The sequence below is a fragment of the Loxodonta africana genome, chromosome 12 (assembly GCF_030014295.1).
Source record: "Loxodonta africana isolate mLoxAfr1 chromosome 12, mLoxAfr1.hap2, whole genome shotgun sequence".
Lineage (NCBI taxonomy): Eukaryota > Metazoa > Chordata > Mammalia > Proboscidea > Elephantidae > Loxodonta > Loxodonta africana.
Window position 1 is genome coordinate 28,226,625 of NC_087353.1, and position 14,660 is coordinate 28,241,284.

Sequence of the window (14,660 nt, forward strand, 5' to 3'; positions counted from 1 at the left end):
TCATCTATGTTTTAGAGTTATTGTCATCACTTCGGTCTTGCTGATACATATATTTTTTTAAATTCAATACTTAAGCATGACACACTTTAATTTTTGAGCTAAACTGTTCCCCCCACCCCCCACCGTTTGTTTAAAGATGACTTCAGGGGATAGTTTTGTTTCAAGGTGTGAAGGCTGTCTCAGGGCAACAGTCTCAGGGGTTCACCAGTCTCAATGGGCCCAATAAGTTTAGAGTCTTTGGAACTTTGAAGTCGTGTTCCACATTATTTCCCCTTCTATCAGGATCCATTTATTATGTTAAGCCGAGTGCTTAAGCGTTGCACCACTAGGGCTCCATAACCTCTAGAGTAACTAAAAGGAAAGGGTCTGACAATAGTAATGTTAAAGATTTGGAACACCTGTTGTTCTCGTATATTGCTAATTGGAATGTAATATAGTACAACCCAACTGAAAAATTGTTTGACACAATGGTTAAGTGCTTGGCAGCTAACCAAAAGATTGGCAGTTCTAATCCACCAGCCACTCCCTGGAAACCCTATGGGGCAGCTCTACTCTGTCTTATAGGGTCGCTATGAGTAGGAATCGACTTGATAGCAGCGGGTTTGGTTCTTTGATTTTATGACCCAGCAATCCCACTTTTAGATATTTATCCAAGAAAAATGATGCCCCAAAAGATTCTTGTACAGGAATGTTTATAGCAAGTTTAATCAAAATAGCCAAGAACTGGAAATAGCCCAGGTGTCCATCAAAAGCAGAATTTTAATACACAAATTATGGTATATTCACACAATGGAATACTACTCAGCAAACAAGGAATAAACTACTCATATATGGAATAACATGACTGAATCTCAAAAGCATGCTGAATGAAAAAAAAAATACTATATAATCCCATTCCAAGATGAGCTAAACTAATCTTTTGCGATACAAATACAATCTGATCAGTAGTTGGTTCTGGGGAGGTGTGGTGTATTGTGGAGGAAGGGCATGGTGGAACTTTCTGGAGTAATGGAAATACTGTGAGTCTTGACAGAGTGGACTACGTGAGTATATACATTTGTCAAAGCTAACTGAACTGTACACTTAAGATCTGCACATTTTAGTGCATTTAAACTATGCTTACAAAAATAAATTTTAAAGGTGTAGTATTCAGGCAAAGAAGAGAAGTAGTCTATTCTGGGCAGATAGAATGGCGTAAGCATATATCCAGAAGCAAGAAGCTGGATTTTACAAAGGAATCTTTTGTTTCTAACAGCTTTATTGAGATAAAATTCGTAAGCCAAACAATTCACCCATTTAAGGTGCACAATTCAGTATTTTTAATATATTTCCACTGCTGGGCAACAATCATGACAATTATTTTACAGTATTTTCATTACCCCAGAAAGAAACCTTGTACCCATTAGCAGTCACTCCCCATTTCTCCCAACTCTCCCAGGCCTAGACAAACACTAATCTACAGCCTGCCTCTATAGATTTGCCTAGACTAGGCATTTTACATAAATGGAGTCATTCAGTGTATGGTCTTTGGTGACTGGCTTCTTTCACTTAGCTTAACGTTTTCAAGATTCATCCCTGTTGTAGCATGTATCTGTACTTCATTTCTTTTTACTAATGAGTAATATTCCATTGTTTGGATAGACCACATTTTTTTTCCTCCATTCATCAGTTGATGGACATGTGAGTTGTTTCCACTTTTTGGCTATTATAAGGAATTCTGTTATTATCATTCATGCACAAGTTTTTGTGTGGACATACAGCTCCATTTTTCTTGAGTATGTTCCTAAGAGTGGAATTCTGGGTCATATGATAATGCTGGGTCATATGAAAACTATATGTTTAACCTTTTGGGGAAACCGCCAGGCTGTTTTCCAAATTGGTTGCATCATTCAACATTTCCACCAGCAATGCATGAAGATTCTGATTTCTGCATATCCTCGCCAAACTTGTTAGTATCTACTTTTTGATTACAATCATTCTAGTGGGTGTGAACTTGTATCTTATAGTGGTTTTGATTTACTTTTCTCTGATGTCTAATGATGATGACCATTTTTTCATGTCCTTATTGACCATTTGCATATCTTCTTTGGACAAATGTCTGTTCAGACTTCAAAAAAATCGTTTGACAGTTTAAGTAGTTTGCTGATTGAAAAAACAGAGTTTCTTCGAAGCGCTTTCAAAGATTTTTATTTACTTGACTTCTACCTATCTCACAGACCCTCCTCTCCAAGGCAGACATGGTGTGAAGGCCTGAGGAAGTGTGTTGCTACAGCATCGTAGCTCTGATTTTCTGCTAGATTTACACTGCCTGTTTGGCAAGGAAAATTGGGAAACAAGAACTAAAAGAGGCCCACTCTGACCAGTTCCGAAGATTTCAGCTCTAGATCTTAGAACTCCAAAAAGTTGCCTGGTTTAGCTTCCCTACCTCAAACACTAGGGTGGGCTGGTGCCACACTAGGGTGGGCTGGTGCCCCACTTGGAAGAACTAGTTAAATTTGGTTCCCAAATCAGTTTGCTCCTCATTTGGGAAAAAGCGAATTCCTGGGACAAGACCACTGAATTAGAATTTTTGGATGATGCCCATTTATGTCAAAAGAATGTTTGCCAAATGTTTCTAATAATCACTTCAGTCCAGGAATCGCTGGAACTACTTCACTGGTAGGGGAATGCCCGCTGCCCACTGTGGGTGCCCAAATGGTGGATCTAGTGGAGCAAATCATCAGCAAAACTTCAAACATACTTCTCTCCATTCACTGTCCCTGAAACCATAGATCCTGAAGGATTAGGTGGTTGCCTTCATCTTTTATTCCTCCCCTGTTTCTCAGCCTTCGAAGTGAAAGTGGAGACATGGGGAGCAGGTAGAAAGAAAAAAAAAAAAAAAGGATGAAAAAACAACAGTGAAAAAGACGCTAAGTGATTGTGTAGAAATGTGGGCATGAAGTGTGGAATGCTCTATCAAGGTCAAGCAAGAATTTAAATCAGATCTATGCAACTGGAAAACCTAAGGACAGATGTGTCTAATTTTCTATTATGTTTTGACCCAGCTTAATTATATCTATTTGACCCAGTTCAATTATATTCCATCACCTACTTCAAAAAGAATATTCAACAGTCAAAGTAGAAATGCCAAATTCATTTAAGCCCTTCCAACACACTGTTCAGCCTTCCTTCCTCCCGCCACCCCCTACTCCTTAACTCTTTGTAATCCAGACTTCTGTACTCAAAGCAATGGATCCTGAAACTGTTCTATCAGTGGTCAACAGTGGTTGGATACATCACTGATCAATCCATTATCTCCTTTTAAAGTCTCAGCCTCCTTGACTGCTCTGCATCATTTGAATCTGTTTACACTCCTTCCTTCTTAAGAGTCTGTCCCCTCCTGGCTATATGGAGCTACCCTGCTTTACTCCTTTACTTCATATGGTCAACATCTGTTACTGAGGTTCGCTCTGTGCTCAGTGCTCAGTGATCAACATGGAGCTAAGTGCTGGGTCACAAAACTGCACAGGGCCCAGGCCCTGTCCTCAGGAATCTCAATTTATCGTTTCCCTGCTTCCTCTCCAGTGACTCCTGGATGCCCTCCTCATGCTCCCTCTAAGCATATGAACTCCAAACGTTCCTATCTTCTCAGCTCTTGTTCACTCTGTAGTTTCCCTCAGTGATTTCACTGATTCTTTTTGGAGAAGACCCCAAGTTAAGGACCTCCAGCCTTGAGCTTCTCAGCCTGGCATCCATACCTACCATGGTCTAACTCAAGCTAGCCTTCCAGTTCAGCCCCGATTTCTTCTCAACAAGTATTTGGTGCTCAGTCTAAATTGAACCTCTTGCTGTTCTTCAAACATGTCCTTCACATTTGAGTCCTAGATATGAATTATACTGCTTCCATCTCTTGGAAAATTCCTCTCCCCATCTGTGCCTAGAGAAATGCCACTTCTTTCAAGACTTCCCTGATGCCTTCTGTAGCCTTTCAATTCCAGAAGCTACACGTGTACTCTTTCTCCCTTTTTACTGACATGCCATGTTGTGCCTGTCTTATGTCCCCTATTCTATTTTGTCTTGAAGTATGTGCCTACACTGTCTTCCACACTAGACTGTGCATTCACTAGGCAATGACTGCTCCTGTTGAGCTCTTGGTGGTGCACCGCTCAGGCTTCCCTCATAACCATGCTCAATGCACCCTTTCTGGATTGAGCTGAAAATCTACAAACTCAAGGAAAAATCATGAGCACAGCCTACCTTTCCTACTCTCCTAGACCATCATCATTCTTTCCTAAAAACCACCTTTAGCAAATAGAATTTCCAAGAAATCAAATCAACTTTTTTGTTTGTTTTAAATATTTTAGTTTGTAGATGAATAAGATATCCCTTGCTCTTCAGGAATAGAATGATGGCTGAAACACTTCTAGAAAGCTGCTTATGATAAGCACTTAAGGGAAGCAAAGCAGGGGACGAGGAGAGCAAAAGAGATACGTGCTCCCATCTCAGTTTCCCTAATTGCTCCCTGTGTGACCCAGCCCAGCTACTTATCTTCTCAAAGTCTCAGTTTCTTCCTTTGTGAAATAGTTACTCTGCTCCTTGGGATTTATAAGGAAATAAACAGGATTCTACATATTTTATAAATTTACATTTTTGTATTTTCCTTAAATGCTATAGCGCTAGTTTTAGTGACGAGCAGCTAGACATAGGAATCCAGTCCACATTTCCACCTCATGAAAAAATTATATCTTTTCAAGTTTTGGCACCATAAACCATTGTCAAAATTCAAGATTTTTAAACCTTCTATTTAGCCATCATGACCTTTCTTTGGTTAAAATGTTAATTGTTGTTGTCATTGTTAGGTGTCCTCATGTCAGTTTCAACTCACAGTGACTCTATGTACAACAGAACAAAACACTCTTCGGTCCTGCACATCCTCACAATCATCACTATGTTTGAGCCCATCCTTGCAGACACTGCATCAATCCATCTTGTTGAGGGTCTTCCTCTTTTTCTCTGACCCTCTACTTTACCAAGAATGATGTCTTTCTCCAGGCACTGGTCCCTCCTGATAACATGTCCAAAGTATGTGAAAGGAAGTCTCGATATCTTGCTTCTAAGGAACAAACTGATTGTACTTCTTCCAAGACAGATTTGTTCATTCTTCTGACAGTCTATGGTATATTCAGTATTCTTCACCAACACCATAATTCAAAGGCATCAACTCTTTGGTCTTCCTTATTCATTGTTCAGCTTTCCCATGCATATGAGGCAACAGAATATACCATGGTTTGGGTCAGGTGTACCTTTGTTCTCTAACATCTTTGTTTTTTTTTTAACACTTTAAGGGGGTCTTTTGCAGCAGATTTGCCTAATACAGTATGTTGTTTGATTTCTTGACTGCTGCTTCCATGGGCATTGGTTATGGATCCAAGTAAAATGAAATCCTTGCCAATTTCAGTATTTTCTCTATTTATCATGATGTTGCTCATTGCTCCAGTTGTGAGGATTTTTGGTTTCTTTATGTTGAGATATAATCCATACTGAAGATTGTAGTCTTTCATCTGTGTAAGTAAGTACTTCAAATCCTCTTCACTTTCAGCAAGCAACGTTGTGTCATCTGCATATCTCAGGTTGTTAATGAGTCTTCCTCCAATCCTGATGCCACATTCTTCCTCATATAGTCCAGTTTTTGGATTATTTGCTCAGCATTCAGATTAAATAAGTATGCTGAAAGGATACAACCCCGATGCACACCTTTCCTGATTTTAAACTACAAAGTATTCTCTTGTTCTGTTCGAATGACTGCCTCTTAGTCTATGTACAGGTTTCTCATGAGCACAATGAAAAAAGTGTTCTGGAATGCCTACCCTCAAAATGTTATCCCTAATTTGTTATTATCCACAGCATTTGAAGCCTTTGCGTAGTCAATAAAACACAGGTAAACTTCTTTCTGATATTCTCTGCTTTCAACCAAGATCCATCTGACATCAGCAATGATATTTCTTTTTCCACGTCTTCCTCTAAATCTGGCTTGAACTTCTGGCAGTTCCCTGTTGATGTACTGCTGCAACTATTTTTGGATTATCTTTAGCCAAATTTTTACTTGTGTATGATACCAATGATATTGTTTGCTAATTTCTGCATTCTGTTGGATCACCTTTCCTTAGAATGGGCACAAATATGGAACTCTTCCAGTCAGGTGGCCAGGTAGCTGTCTTCCAAATTTCTTGGCATAGACAGGTGAGCACCTCCGGTGCTGCATCTGTTTGTTGAAACATCTCAAATGATATTTTGTCAATTCCTGGAATCTTGTTTTTCACCAGTGTTTTCAGTGCAGCTTGGACTTCTTCCTTCAATACCACCGGTTCTTCATCATATGGTTGAATGTTGACCAATTCTTCTTGGTACAGTGACTCTGTGTATTCCTTCCATCTTCTTTTAATGCTTCCTGTGTTGTTCAATATTTGGTCCATCAGATCCTTCAATATTGCAACTCGAGGCTTGAAATTTTCTTCAGTTCTTTCAGCTTGAGAAATGCTGAGTGTGTTCTTCCCTTTCAGTTTTCTAACTCCAGGTCTTTGCACATTTTCATTATAATACCTTTTTCTGTCTTCTTGAGCCACTCTTGGAAATCTTCATTCAGCTCTTTTACTTCATCATTTCTTCAACTTTCTTTAACTACTCTACTTTCAGGTAACCCTGGGGGCATAGTGGTTAAGAGCTATGGCTGCTAACCAAAAGATCTGCAGTTTGAATCCACCAGTCACTCCTTGGAAACTGTATGGGGCAGTTCTACTCTGTGCTATAGGATCACTATGAGTCGGAATTGACCCGATGGCAACTGGTTTTTTTTTTTTTTTACTCTACTTTCAAGAGCAAGTTTCAGAGTCTCTTCTTGATATCCATTTGAGTCTTTTCTTTCTTTCCTGTCGTTTTAATGACCTTTTGCTTTCTCCATATATGATATCCTTGATGTCATCCCATAACCCATCTGGTCTTTGGTCATTAGTGTTCAATGTGTCAAATCTATTCTTGAGATGGTCTCTGAATTCAGGTGGGATATACTCAAGGTCATCCTTTGGCTTTCATAGACTTGTTTTAATTTTCTTCAGCTTCAAGTTGAACTTGCATATGAGCAATTGACAGTCTGTTCCATAGTCTGTTCCACAGTTGTTTTGACTGGTGATATTGCGCTTCTCCATTGTCTCTTTCCACAGATGTAGTCAATTTGATTTCTGTGTATTCCATCCTGTGAGGTCCATGTGTATAGCTGCCAATTATGTTGTTAAAAAAAGGTATCTGCAATGAAGAAGTCATTGGTCTTGCAAAATTCTATCATGCGATCTCTGGCGTTATTTCTTCACCAAGGCCATATTTTCTAACTATTCTTCTTTGTTTCCAACTTTTGTATTCCAATTACCAGTAATTATCAGTGCATCTTAATTGCATGTTAGATCAATTTCAGGCTGCAGAAGCTGGTAAAAATCTTCAATTTCTTCACTTTTGGCCTCAGTGGTTGGTGTATAAATTTGAATAACAGTCATATTAACTGGTCTTCCTTGTAGGCATATGGCTATTATCCTAGCACTGACAGCACTATACTTCAGGATAGATCTCAAAATGTTCCTTTTGATGATGAATGTGATGCCATTCCTCTTCAATTTGTCATTCCTGGCATAGACCATATGATCATCCAATTCAAAATGGCCAATATCAGTTCATTTCAGCTCACTAATACCTAGGATATTGATCTTTAGGCATTCCATTTCATTTTTGATGACTTCCAATTTTTCTAGATTCATACTTTGTACATTACACGTTCTGATTATTAATGGATGTTTGCAGCTTTTTCTTCTCATTTTGAGTTGTGCCATATCATCAAATGAAGGTCTCAAAAGCTTTACTCCATCCGTGTCATTATGGCTGACTCTACTTTGAGTAGGCAGTTCTTCCCCAGTCATATTTTAAGTGTCTTCTAACCTAAGAGGCTCATCTTCCGGCACTATATCAAACAATGTTCCACTGCTGTTCATAAGGTTTTCACTGATCTTTTTTTTTTTTTTTTTTAGAAGCAGATCGCCAGGTCCTTCTTCCTAGTCTGTCTTAATCTGGGAGCTCTGCTGAAACCTGTCCACCATGGGTGACCCTGCTGGTATCTGAAATACCAGCGGCATAGACTCCAACACCACAGTAACACACAAGCCACCACAGATGAGTGAGGAAAAAATGTGAATAGAATGTCCAATGTACAAGACTAAGCAGACTGAGTCCTCTGGTTGTAGAGACAGAAAGAACAGATTTCAACCAGACACTCCTCTCTGTCCATTCCCACATGCTTTAGGGTAGGGTATTCTCTGAGTCACTGCCTCAGAAAGCTGGCACTCGAGAGAACTTGTGAAAATTACTTCTTAAAAGCCCTGAAGATTTTACTTTGATCATTTTAAGGGATTTTAAGATTAGACATGGCAAAGAACTCCACAGTAGTTCTTGTGGAAACATGGAAAGCCATGAATCTAAGAAACAGCTAACTTGGCAAATGTGGGTTACTGGATTCTGGTAAGGACTTGTGAGCATGCACAGCTGCACGTGGCCTCCAGAGAAAGAACAAGGATGTAACCTCCCTAGGTGTTTATATGCCTCCACAGTTTTGAGTGAACAGGGTATTTTAGCATTATTTTGGCCTTTGGACATGCTGAATGCAGTAATGTAAAATACATATACCAAGAAGGGAACGGGGGCAATTAAAAATGTAAATAGTAAAATTAGGATTGTAGTATAATAGATCATTTATTTTGTAAAAATTCTTTAACGTTATTAATAGGTCATCATTTTAAAAACAATGACAGTAGCAACAAAATATATTTTAGAGGTGTAGCAAAAGTTACACCAGTAGGAAAGCATATTCATTCTATTCGAAGTGTGAAACCCATCTGGTTCTTGAGCTTCAAGATGCACCCGTTACTGAACCAAACCAAACCAAACCAAACCAAACCAAACCAAACCAAACCAAACCAAACCAAACCAAACCAAACCAATCCAATCCAAATCAAACCAACTCCACAATAACAACAGCAGCAGCAGCAACAACAGCAGCAGCAGGAGTACAAACAACAAATTGAGTTATATCAGGAGTAAGATACCATTCAATGAATGTGATCTTGATGGAATTTTTTTTCAGAATACATGATATTTGGAGCCACTTTTTCTTTTCCAGTCACTATTTTAAGCAAACCAAAGAATCCTGAAAAGATACCTCTAGAGAGCTCTCACCTTTTGAATTAGCATACCCTGGCAGGGTCTTCTAGTATTTAGTTATAAAATCTCTCTACTAGAACGTTCAGTCTTCGTGTAAGGAAGTTCTACTATTACCTTTTTTAAATATAGATAAAATATTTTTGAAAAATTAAAGTTTAAAGCAGGTGAAAGTTTAAAAAAATGGTGAGTACTGGAAAAAAAACCTAACTGTTGTTGCTATTTCGGAATTATATTTTTTTAAAAAAGGGGGTAGCAGAAGAATGAAGATGAAAGTATGAGATTTGGGCTGATTACAAATGACTGTGTCACTCATTTTTAAATGTATTCAATTAATAATACAAACAAGACAGGACACAATCTTGGTATTTACTCAGTCATAATTTTTAAACCATTTTATTATTAGGAAAAAATAAAATAAAATTTTTGATAAAAGAAACATAACCTTTTGGTTGAAAGGAGGTATATCTCAAAATCCCAAAATGATATTGTACAATCAAATAATACATAAAGAACAGAGGGAGAAGACTCAAAAAATAAACTATCTGCAAACTTATTTCTAGTTTTCATTACTTTCTCTTTCACTTCTAGTGTTATTTGTTTTATATTAATCTGTGTAAATTGCTGTACTTACTTTTTTTTTTTTAAGGTATGAGGTAGTAATTTATGAGCATTATTAGGAAAAATATATGATAATGATCTATGGGAGGCCTACAAATCAAAGAAAATCAGGGATACTTTAAAAAGATTTTCCATCGGGTATATAGAAAAATACAAAGAAAAACGATCTTTGGTGAAAAACTCATAAAGAAATGCATAATAACAGTTGGATTTGGTTTAAGTATCATATAAATCTTTATGTTATAACTTCCTTATTAACAAGCTGTAAAGAAAATGAAACATTGCCATCATTGTCTTTTAATTTTTGGAACTTACTTTCAAAATCCAGAAAAAAATGTGGATAGTTTTCGATTTCCCTGGTAAGGACTTTGAGTAGATTCCCCATCCCAGCAAACCTGGAAAATGCAACACAAAACCAAATACCATTAGCAGTGCAAGAAAGAGACTCAAAGGGTTGGGCAGATTTGACAAACCACTGGGACCCTGTAGCTATATCTGAATACCTGGTACAAAGCAGCTCTATCCTGGGGGATATTTTAGCAATTCATTCCTCAACTGGTGACTGATGAATGTCTCTGAGGTGCTGGGTTCCTGAAAGTTCAGGGCATCGGCTTAACCACACAAAGTGTGACCAAAAAAAAAAAACTTTCTATTAATTAGAGTTGTCCGAATATAAGCTCTCTCTCAGGAATAGACTTAGACCTTTTATCTCATTCACTAAATTAACCAAAGAGCATTCTATTTCAAGAGCCATGTATTTTAGTTATAGGAGGCAGGGTTTCAATATTTAGATATCCTCGTTTTCATTCTACAGAATGTCTTTTTCTCTTCACTAACCCACTGAACCTTTAAGCCTAATATTTCAGCTTTGCTTTGTTTCCTTTCCATTGCTATGGAAATACACTATGTCAATGAACAAGGGCAAGAATAAAGACGTTGCTAAAATATTTGTCCAGAATGGTAGGTAGGTTTCTTAATATTCCAGAGAAACAGAGCTTAGAAAACACAGATTCACAGTCCCGGTGCTCCTGTACAGGAGGCTGGATTTCCCAAAGATGTAAGTCAGAGGCCCTCATAATTTGACATTTCAATGGTAATTAGACTAGGAACTTCATGTGCCATGAAAGTGAAAAGCTATAATATCTAAAATGTTATTCTCCATGCAACTGTGACGTAAGAACTTTGCAAGGGTGAGTCAAATCAACAGAGAAATACAAATTCAATAATTTTCAGTGACAAATACAAATTTACAATAAACAAAAATAATGTAGTTATTTAAGTAATCAGAAAAATGTCTCCTGCTCTCAGCTCTAAAAACTAAACTGCCTTTTTAGGGAGGCCACTCATCCATTAATTCATTCAACACATATTTATGGAGCAGCTACTAGATGTTGAGCTCTGTTCCTCTAATTCTATCTACTTCAAGCGACCTCTTCTGACTCAGTTATCTCAGTTTGTGAAGGATCAATCTGAAAACTCAGTGGACCAGTCGAAGGAAACTGTAGAGCTGCATTTTCTATGCACATGACTTCTGGTAGTCTGGGAATGCTGACATAAGAAATTTTAACCACTGAGAAAGATGCGGCTAAAAAAAAAAGACTGTAGTAAAGGGATGGTTCTGTGCATAAGAATATATAGGGAACTGTTCGTTTGGATGCAGAAGGTGGTGGAATCCAGATTCCATAATACTGCACTGAGAAAGCACCCATACACCTGCTGACAGCATCCTGTGAACTATGGCATGGCTCACTGACCTGAGGCTAGAAAAGAGATCACTTAGTGAGGCTTTTTGGAGCCCTGGTAGCGTAGTGGTTAAGAGCTTGGCTGCTAACCAAAAGTTCAACAGTTCAAATCCACAAGCTGATCCTTGGAAACACTATGGGGAAGTTCTACTCTGTCCTATGGGGTCGCTATGAGTTGGGATCAACTCAATGGCAACTCTTTTTTTTTTTTTTAAGGGAGTCTCTTTATCAGGAGTCATACTGCCTGACTTCAATCCTGGCTTTGCTTCCTGCTAACTCTGCTGGCTTTCCTGGGCAAGCTACGTCATCTCTGTAATCCTTAGTTTCCTGATCTGTAAAATGAATTTGTGAAAAGTATCTACTACATTAAGCAGTTGTGAGGATTAATGAAATAAAATTGTTAAGTGCTTAACACAGCACAGATAGGGATTGCTCAGGAAATGCTATGTGCTATCGTTATTTATGATGATGGTGAAGGCAATCATCACCATCACCATCGTCATGATTGTTTTAACAGCCTCCATATACTTAGTGAGAATTATCCTATGGATAATGAATTAATTAAGTCGTCTGTGACTCTAGGGAGGAGAACTAGGACCAATGAGGAAATAACGAGGAACACCTTCAATGTCAGGGAAAACTTCCTATCAGTTCGAGTTGTCTGAATATTAAGTTATTTTCCTTGTGAGACAGTGAACTTCATCATGGAGATCTTGAAGAAGAGATGTGCTATATCACAGAGAGCCCTGGTGGTGCAATGGTTAAGTTCTCGGCTGCTAACCAAAAGGTTGGCAGTTCCAATCTACCTACATGGTCCACAGGAGAAAGACCTGGTGATCTGCTCCCATAAAGATCACTGCCTAGAAGACCTTATGGGGCAGTTCTACGCTTTACATAGGGTCACTTTGAGTCCAAATTGATTTGGCAGCATCTAACGACAACAAAGGGGAACGCTGGTGGCATAGTGATTAAGAGCTACGGCTGATAACCAAAAGGTCAGCAGTTTGAATCCACCAGGCACTCCTTGGAAACCCTATGGGGCAGTTCCGCTTTGTCCTATAGGGCCGCTATCAGTCGGAATCGTCTCGATGGCAACGGATTTATTTTTTTTGGAACGACAACAGCATGCTACATCAGCACTTAAGGATGTTGTAAAGATGAGTTATGTACTGGTCAGAAAGTACTTCTTAGACCTTTGCCACCTTGAGGTATATGAATATTTGGACACACACATACACAAATGCCGTATTTTTTCTCTTCCAATAGAATCTTCCTGGTTCTTTCAGCCATTCTTCCTTTTCTCCCCTGCCTTTATGTACATTTCCTTTTAAGATATTTTTTAGTAAAGCTCTATGTGAGTCAGGTTCTGTCAGATTAAAGCTCAGAGCCCACCCAGTCCATCTCCACCACTGAGCAGTATCCACATGCCCTCCTGAGGTCCTGAGGAAAGAGGCTCTCTCCAGCTTCATGAACATTTCCAGCTCAGACCTGGAGGCACTTCTCGTAGAAAGATGATTCTATAGTTTAGTAGCAGCCCCAAATTCCATATAAAATGCTTTAATGGAAGTTAAATATTCTTAATATCCCTAGTTTTGAACCATTAATGTGTCACAAGAGACCGGAATGGATTTAGCTTCCTCCTACAATTCCATCCTGCACACGATTTTACTGTCAGAGTACTTGGGTGGGAAATAGTCAAGCCTATAAAATTAGTAACAAACTGAAAAGAACACACGTGGAAATGCATCCAAATATTAGCTGTGGAATTCTATCATTTGAAAGGGTTATTTATACTGGTTGGCTGATACGGGCAAAATGGCAGAGCATGATTCTAACACCAACCAAGGGCAATTACTTGGAACTCTCGGTATTCTAGATGTGTCACATTCCAAACAGGAGCTGCCTGAACAATGTCTGTGGGACATTACGTAGTATTAGGGGTCTAGTCAAGACCCAAAGAATTTAGAAAATGTAAGTTTAAAACTCAGGGCAAGGTCTCTGGCAAAGTATAGTAATATTTTCTCTCATCTCCTTCATAACAAAATTTTTTGACATTTACTTTCTCTCTCAATAGCTATAATAATACTGGAAAACATTCTGGTTCAAAGAGGCCTGCCAAGTGAGTGAACAGCACATAGATGGTCTCTGAGCAGAGCCCATGGTTGTTTTTCATTGGACCCAGGGCTCTACTTGGAAAGATGCCTCAATCACAGAGCTTTCTCTACTGCCCCAACCACATTCCTCACGCCAGGGATCTTCCAGTGTTTTTAAACATCTCCCAAGGGAATACAAAATACATTGCTATGCACCATGTTACTAGTGAGATGGATTAGTTCATTAATGTACATATCATTTGCTAATATTTTATCTTGTTCAACAAAAGGATTTAAGATAGGTTATTATACACTATTAAAAATCCACTGCCTTTGAGTCTATTCCAACTCATAGTGACCCTATAGGACAGAGTAGAACTGCCCCATATTTCCAAGGCTGCAAATCTCTGTGGAAGCAGCTCACCACATCTTTTTACCTTGGAGCAGGTGGTGGGTTCAAACTGCCGACCTTTTGGTTTACAGCTGAGTGCTTAAAAACTGTATCACCAAGGCTCCTTTATACACTATTAAACAGAAAAAAAAAAAAAAAGAACAAACCCGCTACTGTCAAGTCAATTCCAACTCATAGCAACCCTATAGGACAGAGTAGAACTGCCCCATAGGGTTTCCAGAGAGCGCCTGTTTGATTCAAACTGCCGGCTTTTTGGTTAGCAGCCATAGCTCTTAACCAGTACACCACCAGGTTTTTCTATTTTTTTTTTTTTTATTACCTAATGTAAATACTTAAATAATGAAAGCAGGGGGAATAGAAAAATGAAAGTAGAATAGTAAGATGAAGGTAGATCTGCAAATAGTACATGAATGACAGGCCATACAGTACATATGGTCTTCACCTTTGATGGAGATGACTTATCAGTTTGGATCTGAGCTTCTGAACAGTCGAAGCAAAGGAGAAAATAATGGACCCTTACTGGATTTGGCGTTCATAAAACAAAAACATACTGGCTACACT

General features: G+C 38.6%; 1 protein-coding gene across 5 annotated transcripts in view; it reads right to left on the reverse strand.

The window, feature by feature from the left end:
- The window catches only part of CYRIA (CYFIP related Rac1 interactor A), a 149,417-nt gene that overhangs the window by 36,892 nt on the left and 97,865 nt on the right, over positions 1 to 14,660 (reverse strand). For all 5 annotated transcript variants that reach the window (XM_023550435.2, XM_064295053.1, XM_064295052.1 and 2 more), the window contains exon 4: positions 10,168 to 10,247. In XM_023550435.2, coding sequence (XP_023406203.1) covers positions 10,168 to 10,237 — 70 coding nt within the window. In that variant the 5' untranslated portion in view covers positions 10,238 to 10,247. The remainder of the gene's footprint in view (positions 1 to 10,167; positions 10,248 to 14,660) is intronic.